The sequence below is a fragment of the Micrasema longulum genome, unplaced genomic scaffold (genome assembly GCF_059751315.1).
Source record: "Micrasema longulum isolate JH-2025_06_02 unplaced genomic scaffold, ASM5975131v1 h1tg000613l, whole genome shotgun sequence".
Taxonomy (NCBI): Eukaryota; Metazoa; Arthropoda; class Insecta; order Trichoptera; family Brachycentridae; genus Micrasema; species Micrasema longulum.
Genome location: NW_028277809.1, coordinates 263,764 through 282,438, shown reverse-complemented (window position 1 = coordinate 282,438; position 18,675 = coordinate 263,764). Strand labels below are relative to the sequence as shown.

The following is an 18,675-nucleotide window of genomic DNA, read 5'->3' as shown; positions in this document are numbered from 1 at the left end:
CGACAAACGCTGTGGCGCAATTGGTCAGACGGCCAACTGTGAAAGTGGCATGGCGTCGCTGTTTTAATTCCACGGTTGCTAGAAAAAAATACAAAAAAAAAATCCACGATTGGTCTCTGTTTTGTGGTGTATTTTTCATAATACGAGTATCTTCCTTTCATATTAATTTGTCTTTTCCATTTCCCCTTTTTATTATTCATTTTTAAACATTCATGAATGATTTGTTTTTTTTAACTTGTAATACAACATTGGTAGATAGGTACGTGAAATCTTTAAATGTTTTTTTTGTATAACGGTTAGATTGGAAATCATTTTATTAAGAGAGAATAAGATTTTTTCTTCTGTGGGAGAACTATTCTTTAGGGGACACCTGGCATTTTATCAAAAATAACACCTCACGTAAGGTATTTGTATTTTGTTTGAGTTGCCATTATTTTGTTTCAGATCCGAGCTTCGGACAGTGGAATTCCTCCTAAGGTGACCACAACGCGAGTTGTGGTGGAAGTGGTTCCTGTGCCCCCCTTCTCCTCTGCCCCTCCGGTTGTGGTGAACATTCCTCACACTGTGAAGGTCACGGAATCAGATAAAGTCGGCTTTCTGGTGGCCCTTATACAAGCTGTAGATGAGGACAATGATACACTGTGGTATGACATAATAGGTACGAAGAAATTTATAATCTTATCAAGTAAATATTTTCTCATTAGTCTCGGCTTTTGTAGAAGTTGCGCTATGTTACGAGAACTAAATACTTTAAAACATCAAGGCCTAAAAAATTACAACATTAAAATACATATTTTTTAATAAATACAGTTTTATAAAGTACTGTTTTGCGGTAAAAGAACACATACATAAATGTATTTACATTTCAAAATGTCATCATTGTGTCCCTCTATTATTTAAATTTACGGTGATCAATACGTTTTTCTGTGTTATTATGTCGTGTATCGATCGTAATATTTACCGACGTTTCAGATCGCATTGCAGCGTCCATCATCGGGGTGTATGTCCCAACATCAACCCTGATAATGGACGCTATAATGCGATCCGAAACGTCGGTAAATAGTACGAACGACACACTACATAATAACACAAAAAACCTATCGTGCATCTGAACGACCGTGAAAATCCATAAAGTTTAATTAAGGTGATCAGTCTTTCGCTTCAGATCCCAGTACAGAAACAATGAAATATTGAGGTGAAAAACCATATTTTAAATAAATATTAATTTCTTGTCAACCCTCCTAGGAATCTAACCCTGGATTTCAAGTACCTATGGTAGGCGAACGCGCCCACTAACCACTATACTTTCTTTCTTTCTTATTTCCACTCGATTTGGTATTTCAGAATTTTCACATGACAGCAATCATCGAGTCAAAATCACTCGTCAAACCATTTAAAGCTTAATGTTAAATAGTACCCACCCAATATATAATATAATATTTTTAATCGGGTTGTGGTCCCGTGGCTAGTGTTGCGGACTCACAGATCAGAGGTTCGAGGTTCAAACCTCATTCTACCCCAACTTAATTTCCATTTTTTAATAGTGAGTTATTTACAACTCGCAGAAAATGGCCACCAAAATTTGATTATATAGGTGAATTCTAAGAAAGCTAATACTTATTTTTTATTATAAAAATCAAATGTACTATGATAATAATAAAAGAACAAAAATGTGTAAAATTTATTATTTTTTAGATGGAAACTCTCAAAACAACTTTTACATTGGTCAAGAAAATGGAAATATTCTACTCGCCAAAAAATTAATATGGGAACATAAAAGCAACTACTCGTTGAATATTAGCATCACAGACGGTTATCACACCATTTATACAAAAGTAAGTACCTACAATTCCTCATCATTTTCTCTATTCATTGTTGAGTTTGATACTTCATGTTTTTTTGTTTGTACAAGTTCTTAAAACCTTAAAAGTAGAATGTAATAAGTACTTGCGTATATCATATATTTTGTTCGCAGTTAGAGAAGAGACAGTTTATATGACTTAGAATCTGATGTTTCTCGGAAAAATATTTTTTCCGCCCTAGGAATGTCCGGAGAAATTTTTGGTCCCGTCCAAGATTTTAAAACAAAATACTTTCACCCTTACATGGTTTTAGGTAGATGCAAATAACACTGAAGAGTGCCTACCTACCTACACTTTTCTAATTTTAGACACGAAATGAAAAACTATTTTTTTACCAAAATCTTGTAGGCTCATAATTAAAAATATAGGAGAAACTTTAACTTCGTACATCATTGAAAAAATCATGCAAATATTTTTTATGAAAGTTTTTTTTTATTGTTCTTTTTTTAATAATATTGTACAAACGTGTTCAACGTTAAAATATTTAGTACTCATTAGAGTAATTTTAAGCTCTAGTATTTAGTTTTTTAAAAAGACATTATTGTTGTAAAAAAATAATTTGTGTCCTTGTTCTAAGTACTGCGAGATATGGCAACATTTTTTGACAGCCGTTTTTGAACAATCCTTATGTAATGTCGTTATGGCGGGTATTGGTGCCAATATTTGATTTTAAGTGTCACTTCTGCAACGAATACGTTTTTTCTTTAACTGTTGTGTACAAAAGTAAAAGAAAAACACGCATGTTTGGATGTCATTCTAATAAAATACACAAGAAAGAAGACTTTCATTGTGATAATATTACATTTCATCATAATTGTATTATTTTTTAAACTTCTCCTAAAATGCATATGATATTGAATATGATATCCTTTATCTGTATAACTTACGTTTCCTTTAGAACTATTAAGCAGGATGATAATTATATTACAAAATGTGAAGATTACTAGGTAAGCGCAGGTCAGCAAAAAGTCAGTAAAACAAATTATTTGTTCTGGGGGTAAAATTAGAGCATTGCTCGGAGATAGTAGTATGTTTTTGTGTGTCTAATGAATATTGCTAATCTGAAATATTTGTTACAGATTACTGTCATAGTAGTGAATGATGTGAACGAACAGGGACCCGTGTTTAGTCAAGGAATCTATGTCGTGAATGTCTCGGAGAACTTTGGTGGAGGCAGTCCGATTCTGTCTTTGAGGGCAACTGGACAAGACAATCTTCTCTATAGTATTCACAACGCACAGAGCCTCATGTCATTAAACATCTTCAAAATTGACTCACTCACTGGAGACCTATCCATCAAAGAACCATTAGATAGGTTAGTACAACAATAATAAATATTTAACATAGGCAGTGAATTTTGTTTTAGAAAAGGTATATACTATAGAAGTATGGCCATTCACAGAGCTTAAATCTTATCATTGACAGGTTTGGTGATCACATTACACACTTTCGTCCTCGTGGTGATGGTCAGCTCATTAGCCTGCCATGCAAGAGGTCTCGGGTTCGATTCCCGACATCGTTAATATGAAATATTTATTTAAAAGGGTGTTTTCACACTAGAAAATTTCGTCCCTAGACTGGTACTTGAAGGGTAAGACTGGTCATCTTACCTTCATTTAACAAAAATGATCAAGATACGCGGCGATTGGTGTACCAATGCAGTGCCCTATGCACCATTAGGTGAGGAAAGGGAATGATGATGATGGTGATGATGATTACACACTTGGGTAATATTCCCTATCTATATAACTCTGCCTTTTCCATATGTTCATTTTTTGTAGAACGAATATTTGATAATGTATAATTGATTAATTACAAAGTATAAACATATTGTGCTTAACGGTATTTACCAACAATTAATTGTTGTGCATTCTGTTTGTATTGTAAAAAAGTACTTTTTTTTCTTCTAGTTAATATAATTTTTCCGGAAGAATCTCACATATTTTATTATCTTGTATATATATTTTGTAACATATTTATTTTTTTACTTCTTTTTCTGTTTTTTTGGCTTAATTCTCGCAACTGTGGTGTTCTAGCCAGTGTCCTGTTTTTATTTTTTATTTCATATGGAAAGTTATGCATACAAGTTGTTAGCATTTTAGTATCTAATATTACTCTATCTACAACATATTTACAACTTAATTCCTTTTTTTGTAAGATATTTACGCAAAATTTTAAATAAATGTTTATTGGTGGTGACAGGAGAATTAAAATATTGGTAGGGAGTGGAATGTTAAAATTGAAGAGGCCTGTTAGGAATTCAGGATGTAGTAAGTTTATTGGGCATCCAAACAAAAAAGATTTACAATATATTTCATCACAAAAAGTCAAGAGTTAAAACCAATACATTTCATTAGTAACTACCTCTCAACATATGTTTTATTTTTTATTTTAGAGAGACCATGGAGGTGCATTTACTTACAATTATGGTACGTGATCAGGCTATTAAACCAAAGCGCAGCTTCACTAGAGTTCTGGTTCGGGTATATGACCATAACGATCATGCTCCTGAATTCAACTCAAAGATCATACAGGGAAAAGTTTATGAGACATCACCTGTAGGAACTTCTATTGTCAAAATATTAGCTAGTGACAAAGATAAAGGAGAAAATGCTTTAATCAATTATTCCATCACCAGTGGTAAGAACATTATTGAAAATAAAATTCTATCAATATCTGTTTGCGTATCCACAAAAGTGATATTTGTGCATTATTGTATATAAAAGAATATTTATTTTTAAATATCACCATTTCCGTACAATAGTAGAACATCTTGAAAATTACAGTTCTTATATAATGGCGGTTTTGTGTTATGTATAACTTTGAAAAATTGTGTTTAATATGATTTAAGGACGAGAATCGTCTATTTTTTATTGTTACACAAAATTATATTAATGTATTAATAAATCATTTCTAATCAAAAATAGAATCTAAAAACTGGTTGTGTAGATGTCGCAGTCGGATTCCCATTTTAGCCGAAATACAAATTGGCTAGCCAAATTAATAAACGGCTCCGTATAGTAAAAGGGCCAATCGATGATTAGCCGTATTGAGTTTTGATTGAATAACCACATACCACATTGAATGGTATATTTCATCATTCACCCTGGCTGACCGAACGATCAACCATAATGTTTTTTTTTATGTAAAATAAGCTACGGTGGCCATGGTTTTGGGTGAAAAGCACACACCCACTCAATGCTACTGGGAGAATAAATATGATTTTATAAATATAGTCAACAGGTATTACCTTATTATTCAAAAGAAAGTACCCAAAAATTCGACAGTGCAGTCCGATTTGTATTCCAGCTAAAATGGGAATCCAACTGCGACATCTACAAAATCAGTTTTAAAATTCTATTTTTGATTTGAAATGCTTTATTAATACATCAATATATAATATCTGCTGTGACATAAATATGAATTAGTGTTGATGTGTTTGTGTTTTCTTTAGGTAACATTGGAAATATATTTACCATTGATCCAGAGATGGGAGATATTACATTAGCCCATGAATTAGACCTAAACAGTGCATTTGAGTACATGCTACAAGTAAAGGCATCAAACCCTGGACCTAACTCTTTATCCTCAAGTATACCTGTTCACATTATGGTTACTATGGCCGATAATGCTAAACCAAGGTACTACAATCACTATGTTACCATCGCTTATGCCACTATGCGCTATAAATTCAATTTCTTTTTGAAGACATATTTAAAAATTCTTTATAGATTTCTTAAACAGATGTACAGTGCAGATATTTATGAAAATGAACCCATCGGAACCCTGGTCAGTCATATTGAAGCAAGAAGCACATCATCACTTCTCTACGATATTGTCAGTGGAAATATTAATGACGCGTTTACCATAAATCCTTCGACTGGAGTAATCACAGCCATGAGTTTCCTCGATTATGAAGATATACAATTGTTCAATTTGACAATTACAGCCACAAACATGGTAGGGAAAAAATAAAATTGTGCACCTTTAGTGTTTGCCAAAAACATATTTTTACTGATATTTTCATATTTCTATTTTACTTTTCAGGGAAGTGTGTCTTCGGAATGCTCAATTTTAATTCACATTTTGGATCGAAATGATAATGCTCCAATTTTTCTAAGTAATACTTACCACGGAAGCATATTGGAATCTGCCTCAATATCATCTCTTATATTTTCCAATACAAGCAATCGACTTGTATTAACAACGGAAGATCGTGATTCTGGAACAAATGGCATCATTTCATTTGAGATTGTTGAAATTTTAGCTAGCAAATTCTTTCACATAGATTCTAGTACTGGAGCAATTAAAACAATTCGATTATTAGATTACGAAACAAATAAAAAATTCATTTTTCATGTAAGAGCGCATGATTTGGGAGTTCCGAAGCTTATTTCGGAGACTGTTGCTAAAGTAATTATTGACATTATTGATGTCAATGACTGCGCTCCTAAATTTTCCCACCAAGATTACAATGTCACCTTGCTGCTCCCAACTTACAAAAATGTAGCTCTAATTACACTTATGGCTTCTGACGCTGATACTCCCCAAGAGATGTTGAAATATGATATCATTGATGGGGATAAGAAAAATGTGTTTGCCATAGATCCGGTAAGTGGTACAATAATAGTTGTGCATCCAGACAAAGTAAAACAGTTTCACAAGCTTCATGTTCGAGTTTCGGATGGGAAGCATTCAAGTATATCACAACTCTATATCGGAGTGGAAAATTCTGAGAGTTCTGGTCTTAGATTTCAAAGGCCGTTTTATGAAGGGAGTGTTATGGAAAATTCAACTAAAATTATGACTGTTACTGTTGTAAATGTTTTAGGCAGTGCACTCAATGAGCATGTAGAGTTTCATGTACTTAATCCTACAGATATGTTCAATGTTGGGCTTACATCGGGTGCTATACAAACAACTGGTGTGAAGTTTGATCGAGAAACCAAAGACAACTATGTTTTAATAGTTGAGGCTAAAAGCTCCTTTGAATTTTTGCCAAGCAAACTGAAATCACAAAGAGTCGCACACGTCATTGTCAATGTAACTGTGATGGATGTAAATGATAACTGCCCAATGTTTGTGAACCTTCCCTACTACGCAATCGTATCGGTTGAAGATGAGAAAAGTCACGTTATAGCCAAAGTTCACGCAATTGATTTAGATAGCTTAGAAAATGGAGAAGTGAGATATGAAATGAAGAGAGGACACGGAGAGCTGTTTAAAGTTTGTCGAAAAACGGGTGAAATTTCTTTAAAACAAAATTTAGAAGGCCACAACAAAGAATATCAACTTATCATCGGAGCATACGATGGAGGTAAAAATATATTCAGATTGCGCTGTAAGCCTTAGATTTGTTTTCCATTTCTATATTTGATTTGAATATCAATATTTTTGTAGGTGTTACGCCATGCTACAGTGAAACAACGGTTATAGTTAAGGTCGTTGATAGATCAATGCCAGTGTTTGATAAACAGTTTTACTCACTGGTTGTCAAAGAAAATGTAGAAGTATTTAGTCCTCTGGGTGAACCGTTGTTGGCTTCATCTCCTCTTGGAAGGAAGCTAATCTACAGCATTGTCCAAGGAAATGAACAGGAAAAGTTTACTCTCGATTTCAATACTGGTATGACATGCTCATTAAATTTTATTTTAATATAATAATATAATATTTTGATATAACAATAAAAAAAAAACATACTTTTCATGTACATAATGTGTTGGATAACAAAAATGAAAAAATTATATGAATGTGTTATTTTTTATTACAATCAGCCTCCGATAGCAATAATGGTCCATGTAAGTATATAACTTAAAATATCTTATTGTCAAATTATTCTGAAGAATTTTTTGTCCGATTCCTAGCAGGGTGAATGTGCAATATTAATTTTAAAGGTTGTTTAAACTGCAATATTTCATTGTCCCTGGAATGGCATCTGAAGCGCTGGGCTTATCGCCTTGCCTTCATGTAACAAACAATTGAAATATGGTTGAACAATTGAAGTATAATTTTTATATTGCACGGTTATGATTATTATAGGCTCCTCCCCATCCAAACGTTTGACTACTTATGTTCATCCAAGCACTAGCAAAATGGTTTATCATGCCCTTGTACAGTATTTTCTTTCTTATGGAAAATGTAATCAAAAAAATTGTTTCTGATGATGCTCGAGTTGACATTATTATTAATAAAATATTTTGTTTATTAGAATTAAGAAATACCTATTGGTAATTTTTAAAACATTAATTTATAATGGTGTACTAACATTTAACATAGAAAGCTTGTGATCACAAATTTATTTTTAATGTCAAAAGTATTATTGTATAATCAAAAAATATTCAATAAATACTACGGAGACATCTGTAGAACTTTAAAATATCATTGTAAATTTATTTCATAAACTGCCAGGCAGCAATACATATTGTCAAAGTTGTATGATTTTGAAAAAACAATATTTATATCAAACTAAAGCTAACCACTTTGTTGTACAGGTGTAATTTTCGCAACCGAAGAACTGGATTACGAAGACCAGCAACTGCACCAGTTGATGGTTCGTGCTACTGACAGTGTTACGGGAATATTTGCTGAAGTAGCAGTCTCTATAGTGATTGACGATGTGAATGACTGTCCACCAGAGTTTGCAGCGGATAGCTACCACATATCTGTTTCTGAAGCGTCGCCTTTTGGAACTCTGCTCTCCAAGATGGAAGCTTATGATAACGATACAGGTATTTTTATGAGAAAGTTTACATATTCATGGGGAAGTTCGGTGCTATGAGAAATTGCACATAAAAATGTTTTTCTCACTTGAAATTGAAATGAAAAAGTTACCAAGCAACATGTAGCAATTTTACAGAAGAGTTAATTAATTGTTTTTTTTCTTTCAATTAATAATGAATCTCGTATTTTTTTTTATTATTTAAACTATGTAAGAATCACGCCAAAATAATGTGTCCTTTTATCAATAAAAAAAACAAAAAACTTTGATTGACTCTTCTGTAAAGTTGCTCTACGTCGCTTGGTATTTTTTTCTACATAACTCCCACCATTTTGTAAATACTTGTCATAGTGCAGCTCAAGCTTTTGCATTCCATTTTGGGTGTCGCCCTATTCATAAAAGGGGACGCCTACTCCGTTTATCATTGTGCACACTATCATGACCTTTACATTTACGACACCCATCTCCTTATCATTAAATCACTTAACATAATACATATGATTATATTCTCCAAATATATCGCTGGTCTGTTGATGAATGTGGACTGGTTTAATGTTATTCGCATCAAGGAAATAGACCTTGTTACACAAGCAGCGGAATTTTCAATATTATTTGGCATTTCAAACAAGCACCACGAAGCGTACTACACAACAGTCGGCTAACGGCAATAATAGCAAGAAATACAAACGGAACTTACTTTTCGCATATACCTGGTATTTTACCACAATTTTTTAATGTTAAATGTTTCAATATAATGTTTTGTCCTCTAGACTCTTATGGATGACGTAAATGACTGTCCACTAGAATATTTAAATTACATTTTTTCTATCCTTTATTAATATTAATGTTAATTTTTTTTTCTTTAATCGAATTTAAAATATGTACATACATTACATATATTTTAATTACTTACTTGAATAACTTTAACTTTCCTAAAACAGTTTTAGTTAAAATGTTGCGTTCATTATTATTCCAGGTATAAATAAGGACATCACCTATGGAATGTCAACTCCTGGAAACAACGCAAGTTTATATTTTCATGTGGATCCCACTGATGGCAGTATATACTTAAAAAAGGCTTTAGATCGCGAGACATTTTCAACTCACCATTTTTCTATCATAGCAACAGATAAGGGCTTGCCTGCATTATCCAGTACTGTGCACGTGTGGGTAACAGGTAAATTAAACACTGTTTTACCTTAACTTTTACTGCTTTATTCATTTCTTCTAATATATTATTTGAATCTGTCACAAAACAACATCACCATTAATATTTTAAAATATTTGATTTCTGTCTTTATTTTTCAAAAACTGTAGAGAAAAATTAATGAATGAGTATAATATGAGCATTTTTTTAGGAATTTTATTTTAAAAGTTACAAATTTAATTAACTTCTACAAAAATTTATTTATATTATTTATTGACACTTCTTGATGGTATTCCTCTGTAATATAATAACTTATATTTGAATGTTAGTTACAAATTAAAAATACTGCATGCATAAATGTTAGTAAATATTAGCATTTGACCACTTATCGACTTTTTATGTCCACCGGTTTCAAGACGTACCCCTACGTTTTCATAATAATATTTATTTTAGAATTTGCCAATCATCTCATAAATTAAAATCATGATTTTTAGAAGGATACAGGAGCTAAAATTTTACATTCAAATAATATAAAAGGACTGAAATTAACCAGCATGAAGGTGTTTCACATAAAAAAATATAATATTCCCCTAATAAACAATCAAATTTTCAATATAGCCCACTTTTTTATTTAAAAATTTACCAATCGTCCTCACACACATTCTGCGTCATATCGCTAAATATTATTTACCTAATTTTAGTACATGTTCGGACATGGTGGTGTTTGCATCCCCTTTAACTGCATGTCATTTTTCATAAAAACTATATATGCCACGGTGACTGTAAAGGTGATGGTGTATTTTAGAATTTGCATGTTGGTGTAGTAAGTATCCTGATGAAGAAACGGGTACGTCTCGAAACCGGTAGACATAAAAAGTCGGTAAGTGGTTAAATACTAATATTTACTTACATTTCTTAGAATGTTTGACAACAAACTTAATGTTTTGAACATAAACAATATACTTCATACACTTGGTATGTCAGGTGAAAGCATTCATTGGTCAAAAAAATAAGTGAAACAGTACAAAGTATTTTTTATTTATAACTTATATTATAATATTACTTTGTTTATAATCTAATAAAATCATTTGCTGTCTCTTGAAATCAACTACACAAAATTTATCCCATTCTAATTAATATGGTATTATTGTATTTTTTTGTTTTTAGAAACGGTGAACAAGCTTTTTTTAAATGTAAAACATTATAACTTCTTCCCTAAACAATTAGATAAGTAATGTTATAGAATGATTCTAGTAAATATATATTTTACTGTTATTTTGAAACCCATTGTATTTTTAAATATGAATTAACAATGTTGAAATGTTTTCAGTGCTGGATATGAACGACAACTCTCCTTTCTTCGAGCAGTCTGTGTACACATGTGCGATCTCCCAACACGCTACTCGCGGCCAGTTTGTTATACGTGTGGCAGCTAGCGATCCAGACCTGGTGGATCAGGGGCACCTCACGTACTCCATAGTTGGGGGAAATGATCGACAAACATTCTTCATCAATCATACTAATGGTGAGTGTATTACGTCTTTGTAATAATTAGTTTTCTTTGTCTTTTTAGTTGATTTGAAATAATTTTATCCATGTCGAATCAAAATCAACATAAAATAATACAAAAAAAATCACTTGTTAGCTTTTGTGCAAGTAGAAGAATAAATGTGATCTCTGAAATAATTTTGGAATTGTAAAATCCGCAAGTACTTTTATAAAGACACGATAAAACGCGATGACACATTATATAAAGACACGATAAAACGCGATGACACATTATATAAAGACACGAGTAACAAACATATAATATGTTTGCTTATTGGATTGTTGGTGTAAAAAACTCAGTGAAATCTGTTTTTGAGCAATATTTTTTTTATTGTGCTATTATACAGCACACACTACTTTAGTCATCATGATTTTTACATTCTAAAAAACATAGTTTTCTAACATGACAATATATTTTATTAAGTTTTTTTGTAAAAATAAATATTTGCGTTTTTATGATATACCCAAATACTCGTACTTAATTTTGAGGGCCATTTTCAACGAGTTGTAAATAACTTACTAAAAATGGGAATCAAGTTGGGGAAGAGTGGGATTCGAACCACGGACCTTTGAGCCGTGAGTCCGAGACACTAGCCACGAGACCACTGCGGGATAGTGATATCTTTCTCCTTTCAGTTTCAGAAGTTTAACTATTGTTGGATCTCACGAAAATGCAATGGCTATTTTTTTAAGTGTGTTTCATAAAGATGAAGAAGAATTTGTATCCAAATTAATCAAATAATTTATTTAAAACTTTCATATTTATCTCTTCCAGGTGACATTAGTCTTGTAAATATAGATAAATTTGGGAATCATCCGCTAGTCATTTTGAATGTGTCGGTTTCTGATGGAGTTTATACAACATTTTGTCGGGTAAAGATATCTCTACATCCAGCCAACAAGCATATTCCGCAATTTATTCACGCTCTTCAGGAGTCCTCGGTCATGGAAAATAAAGCACCGGGATTACTAGTGGCCGTTGTAAGTATATAAAGAAACAAAATTTATGATGACAAAATATAAATGACAGTAAAAAATAAGAATAAAAAGTCAGTTTTTTAAATTTTTATTTTATTCAGGTAAAAGCTGAAGATGAAGATTTTGGAGACTATGGAATGATATTATATTCAATCCCATCAAATTTCATTAAAGAAACTTTCGCAATCAATAGTCAGACCGGTGAAATCACAACATTAATCAGATTGGATAGAGAAATGAAAAGTGAATATGATATTCCGATAATGGCCACAGATGGTGGGGGAAAGTCCACATTTACAGCGGTCAAAGTCAAGGTGGAAGATGAAAATGACAATCCACCTATTTTTATATTTAGTGAATATAAAAAAGCTATTTACCTTAATCAAAGTATCTCCAAAGCGGTTATCCAGGTAAGGCTAAAAATCCTACATATCGTCGTTGCGCTAGCAATATATGTTAAATAACATTCTAAAAATATTTAAGGAGATAATTCAAACAATGCACCTTTTGATGGGTGCGTTTTTTTTACATATTTTTTTATTGATGTAATTTTATTTTGAAAAATTTTAAAGTATATTTTGACAAAATATTTGCATGTACATATTTTGTTGAAACAAAATTGTGTAATCTTAATGAGAAATTAAAAATACTTTTAAAAAAGGAAAATCACTTGTCGGGTATTGCCGGTGCAACAATGATATTTATTTATTTGACATTTGTAGTCTGCATTACTTTACTGGTTGTCTATCCCATTACATAATGCAAACTGTAAATATAAGGCAGAATAACATTCTGAATGACAAGTTAATGATTAGAAATCAGATAAATGATGAATTCTGACTTTCATTCGTACGGCTTCTGGGTGCATAAAACTGTGCTTGAGATCTCGCTCTTGAATAGTTATTGGGAACATACAAACCAATCTCTTTCCGATATTTGGATTGGATATACATTTGTACTTCCAGAAATCAGCTTATAGAAATGTTTTCAAGAAAAATATGGCGATGAGATTTAAGGGTGTTATCATTGATTTTGAGGTTTAAGAAATCAAATAACGTCAATCCCACGGAATATTCATAAATGTAAGTTATTTAAATTTCAAATTTAAGGTTATGGCTGAGGACTTGGATGTTGGAATCAATGGAGAGATTTCTTATTCTTTTTACGATGCAGAAAACTCGGGTATCAATGAATTATTTCAAATAGATTCTCTTACTGGGTCTATTTCTCTGATCAGTGAAACATCAACGTGGGGTATGTATATTTGATTCAAAAATCATTTTCGTCTCTTATTATAATATATTAAATGCTTATTTATATTTTTTTCATAAATTTTAGAATCCCAAGTATATCAGTTCTGGGTTCGAGCCGTAGATAATGGTGTCCCTTTTCAACAGTCCGATGTATCCGTTGAAATTTATATTGTATCTCAAAATGATGAAATACCAACATTTGACATAAACCACGATAAATACTTTGTTGTTGAAAATTCAATTCAAGGTATTTAAAAAAATATTTACATTGTGATTTTACTAATTCTGCCTCTTAACACATATAAAACATTGTATATTTTTTAGGAACAATTATCACACACCTAAAAACAACAGCTGGAATTCCCATAACTTTTCGTATACTACCATCCAATTACGATTCTTCGTTATTCCATATCGATGCTCTAGGCCAGCTTATCATTTCTGGTTCTCTTGATAGAGAAAAAAGAGATTCATATCATATTGGTGTCCTTGCCGAAACACTGAATTCTCCACCAATTTCTGCGTTTACTGAAATAATTTTGAATGTTTTGGATGAAAATGACAATGCACCGTTTTTTCATTCTTCTCCATTATACTTACTTCTAGCAGAAAATACTGATCTAGGAACTACAATCGTAAGAGGTACTTATAATGATTTTTAATTTATAGGTATTATTTCACTACTTGTAAAGATAAGTAAGTAATGGTTTCCACTTAATTTTAGTCCAAGCTGAAGATCAAGACTTTGGATCAAATGGAGAAATCAGATATGCTCTCGGAGCCGATACGGGGCTTGTTGGAAATGTATTCGCAATAGATCCCTTTACTGGTTGGATATCAACATTAACAGATCTTGATAGAGAAACTCAACCTATCTATAAATTCCAAGTATTAGCGATGGACAATGGGCATCAAAAACATGTGACAAGAATGACCGTTATTGTTCGCTTAAAAGACTATAATGATTGTCCACCAGTCTTTACAAAACAGATATATCAAGCTTCAATTAAAGAAGATGCCAAACCAGGTAAAATATAAAACAAAAACAGCACTTCATCATCTGATTTTTAGAATTTCCTTTACGTGAAATATTTTATCTATTCCTGTTTTTTTAGGTACAATTGTTATTACTTTAGAAATAACAGATGATGACCTCGATATATCACCCATCGAATTTTATATTATATCTGGAGATCCACTGTGCCAATTTCACATAAGAAATAGCGGGGAAGTTTATACTACTAAAGCTTTGGATAGAGAGACTGTACCACATTATAATCTATATATAATAGCTACCGATGGGAGACATACTACATCGACTTCAATAGCCATCGAAGTTTTAGATGTCAATGGTAAAAACACAATTATTTTTTTCTATTTCTGGTTCTCAATTCAATTTGATCAGTTTCAAAAATTTATATGATTTTCAGACAATCCACCCTACTGCATAAGACACCGATATTATGAGAAAGTGGCCGAGAATGCTGGTATTGGATCTAGTATTCTGACTGTCTTAGCCAGTGATGAGGATGAAGAACAGAACTCTAAACTGCGATTTTTCTTGTCAGGTTTCAAAGCTGAACATTTTACAATAGAGAAACAAACTGGCGAAATAAAAACAGCTGTTTTACTAGACAGAGAGAAAATATGGAAATACAATCTGATAGCTCACGTACAGGACAAGGAGAAAACTTCTTGGGAATGCACATGTGAAATCAACATTCACTTGTCAGATATAAATGACAATGCACCCCAATTTTCCATCAATCAGTACAGCGTTACACTTCCTGAAGATGTCGAAATAGGCACACTCGTCATGAAAGTACATGCTGTAGACAAAGACCAAGGTATCAATAGAATTGTAAGATATACACTGCTTGATAATCTGCAGAGGCAATTCGCAATTACACCTAATACTGGTATAATAACAGTCTTAGCTCCATTGGACCGGGAAACTAAGAGTGTCTTTAATTTAGAAGTTCGAGCTTCTGATCGTGGAACTCCATCTTTGTGGAGCCAAGCAATGATACATTTGACAGTTTCAGATGTAAATGATAACCCTCCGGAATTTGGTACCAAAACATATTTTGCGGTAGTTCCTGAAATTGATTCTATCGGTAAAGAAATCTTACGAGTATTAGCAACTTCTAAAGATTCTGGCATAAATGCGGATATATTTTATTCCATTATTAGTGGAAACGAACACAAAAAGTTTATTATTGATGCCAAAACTGGTGTTATAACTTTAGCTGATTTATTGGATTACGAGAAAACTAAGGAATATCTCTTAACAATACAGGCTATGGATAGAGGTACTCCTCCTCTTAGTAATGTTGCAACTGTTAATATATCTGTTGTTGATAGCAATGACAATGCACCAATCTTTAGACAGACTATTTACACTGTGCAGGTGAAAGAAGATTCTGAAATTTCTACGGTTATTTTACAAGTCATAGCTGATGATTTGGATAGTGGGTCTAACGGAAATGTCTTCTACACAATTGAAAAGGGAGATTCATCCAGAAAGTTCTCTGTCAATCCAATTTCTGGACAGATATCTTTGACGTCCTTCTTAGATAGAGAAACTCATACCAATTATGTCTTAGAGGTGCATGCCCGTGATAAAGGAATTCCAGTTCTAAAAAGTTCCGTAATGGTAAACATCGAAGTAACAGATGCAAATGATAATCCTCCCTTATTTTCACAACAAAATTACACTGCAATTTTACAAGAAGACAAACCAATAAATTTTGTAGTAATTGAATTTCAAATTTATGACAAAGATATTTATCCAAATGCAGCTCCTTTCGCTTTTGATATTCGATCTGGTAACGATGAATTGGCATTTATTCTGGAACAAGATGGTTTACTGAAAACAGCTATTAAATTGAATCACAAAAAAACGAGCCGATATATTTTGCATATCAGAGTATTTGACAATGGATCTCCGCCACTTTACTCGGACACTTGGGTGGATATTAAAATTATCGAGGAATCACAACACCCACCTGTTGTGGCACCGTTAGAGATCAATCTAAATTCTGTTTTGGATGAGTACACTGGAGGGGAAATTGGTAAAGTTGTTGCATTTGATCAAGATACATATGACAAACTGACGTATCATTTGATTGCATTTACAGAGTTCGGTAATAGTACTCCAGATTTATTTAGAATAAGTGAACGTGATGGAAGATTGTATGCATTACCGCAGCTAGATGTTGGTGAATATTTTTTAAATGTTAGTGTGTCTGATGGAAAATTTACCTCTTTCTCTACCGTAAAAATATACATGGAATTAATTACAGAGGATATGGTGAAGAATTCTGTTGTAATAAGATTCAGAGAAGTAACACCGAAATTGTTTTTACTTAACCACCGCAAAGGTTTCATAAGAGCTGTTAGAAATGCTGTAAACTGTCATCTCAAAGACATTGTAATAATCAGTATTCAACCTTCATCAGACGATGTTAATTTGGTCCACCACAGAAATAAAAAGTCTTTGCTTTCTAACACAATAATTCCTCAAAATGTGTCTTCTCTGTCAAGACACGCGAGAGGAATATCTCACGACCTGGATGTTTTATTTTCTGTCAAAAAGATATCTGCTCAAGGGAATGTGGGATTCTTTAAATCAGAATCAATAAGGAAATTTCTCAATGTGAATTTAGAAGAGCTGGAAGAATCTAGTAAGCTGGTTGTAGAGGAAATGATAAGAGTGACATGTAATGCGCATTATTGCGCTTATGGAGAATGCCAAGAAAAACTTTACTTGGATAAAAATAACATAGTGTCTATACATACAAATTCAATAAGTTTAATAAGTCCTCATCATGAACATAAAACTGAATGTAAATGCCAAGATGGATACGGAGGTGAACGTTGCGAAACGATTGTCAATGAATGCGCTCGTAAACCATGTCCCGAGAATGAGAAATGCTTTCCCGACAAAAGCATCCAAGGATACAATTGTAGATGTGTCGATAGAATAGAAGATGGAAGGTGTCATCTAGAAATGTCTAAATGTTACAATGGAAACTGCTTGAAACCTACAAATCCGGTCCATTTTGGTGGTAAAAGTTATGCTCAGTATAGAATCGGAAAAGAAACATTAAATGGAAAACGTTTCTTTGAAGATATTTTCATCCTATCCCTCAAATTAAAAACAGTCAGTCTTTCTGGGAACTTGGTTTACGCAGCAGGAAAAATTGATTACAATATTTTGGAAGTAAGTATCGCAACTCGTAACTTTCAACAATTTTAAACAAATTTATTCACCATTTTAGCACATTAAAATTCTGAAGGGTTTACAACATTTTTTGTTATGTTAAAATAGTTTTTATTGTATTTAGCCATAATCATTCATTATGCGCTATTACAAAATCTAATTATTTAACTCTATTATATATTTTATGTGCTTTTGAAAAACATTTTGGATCTAGATTTGAAACATTACCTCATCAAAAGTGTGGAGGAGTGGTTTTAAATGATATTTGAATTCAAAATATTTTTTTCTAGGTAGTGAATGGCATTATCCAGTATCGCCTGGAGTTGGGGTCAGGAGAAGGGATCATACGAGTTAGTTCTGTGAAGGTGTCGGATGGACGATGGCACGAAGTGAGGCTGGAGAGGGACGGTAGCAGTGCTCGCCTTACAGTTGATGGGAAACACGTAGCCCATGGATCTGCTCCAGGAATCAATGGAATTTTGAATTTATTCACAGATGACCTTTTTTTCGGAGCAGAAGTGAGAGAACATCCTGCTATTCTTGGTAAGGAACAAATTTATAAATATTTAACAATAATTTTGCTCATATGCTTAGTTGGGAAGTTTTTATATGGTGCTGTTTAACTTTATTGTGTAGGTACATTGTAGTTTGTGGTATTTTGATGTTAAGTGTGAATTTTCAAAGATTTTCATTTCTGAAATTTGGTATTTATGATGTCTCAATTTCTTCAAAATACACATATAAATAAACTACTACAACTTAAGGTAACATGGTCCAACTGTCACTTCTATTATTTGCTAACTCAGATGATTTATCCCATTCGACTTGTAATAATGAGGCTAGATTAGTAGACTAGTCAAATTTTTTCTTAATTTCAAATTTTAAATAGTTTAATAATAATGTTGTATTGTGGTTATCAGTGGTTACGAGCAAATTTACACAAA

The 18,675-nt window shown here is 32.5% G+C and overlaps 1 protein-coding gene across 1 annotated transcript in view; it reads left to right on the top strand.

Annotated features, from left to right (window-relative positions):
* Nucleotides 1-18,675, top strand: part of LOC148280130 (fat-like cadherin-related tumor suppressor homolog) — a 79,559-nt gene that overhangs the window by 52,164 nt on the left and 8,720 nt on the right. Inside the window, exons 6-25 of the mRNA XM_088228881.1 lie at nucleotides 445-658; nucleotides 1,696-1,835; nucleotides 2,942-3,177; nucleotides 4,258-4,502; nucleotides 5,317-5,503; nucleotides 5,594-5,822; nucleotides 5,910-7,179; nucleotides 7,263-7,487; nucleotides 8,354-8,590; nucleotides 9,557-9,757; nucleotides 11,058-11,252; nucleotides 12,051-12,256; nucleotides 12,355-12,663; nucleotides 13,363-13,507; nucleotides 13,592-13,753; nucleotides 13,831-14,148; nucleotides 14,231-14,533; nucleotides 14,622-14,858; nucleotides 14,937-17,731; nucleotides 18,022-18,274. Of these exons, the coding sequence (XP_088085007.1) occupies nucleotides 445-658; nucleotides 1,696-1,835; nucleotides 2,942-3,177; nucleotides 4,258-4,502; nucleotides 5,317-5,503; nucleotides 5,594-5,822; nucleotides 5,910-7,179; nucleotides 7,263-7,487; nucleotides 8,354-8,590; nucleotides 9,557-9,757; nucleotides 11,058-11,252; nucleotides 12,051-12,256; nucleotides 12,355-12,663; nucleotides 13,363-13,507; nucleotides 13,592-13,753; nucleotides 13,831-14,148; nucleotides 14,231-14,533; nucleotides 14,622-14,858; nucleotides 14,937-17,731; nucleotides 18,022-18,274 (8,107 nt within the window). The remainder of the gene's footprint in view (nucleotides 1-444; nucleotides 659-1,695; nucleotides 1,836-2,941; nucleotides 3,178-4,257; nucleotides 4,503-5,316; nucleotides 5,504-5,593; nucleotides 5,823-5,909; nucleotides 7,180-7,262; nucleotides 7,488-8,353; nucleotides 8,591-9,556; nucleotides 9,758-11,057; nucleotides 11,253-12,050; nucleotides 12,257-12,354; nucleotides 12,664-13,362; nucleotides 13,508-13,591; nucleotides 13,754-13,830; nucleotides 14,149-14,230; nucleotides 14,534-14,621; nucleotides 14,859-14,936; nucleotides 17,732-18,021; nucleotides 18,275-18,675) is intronic.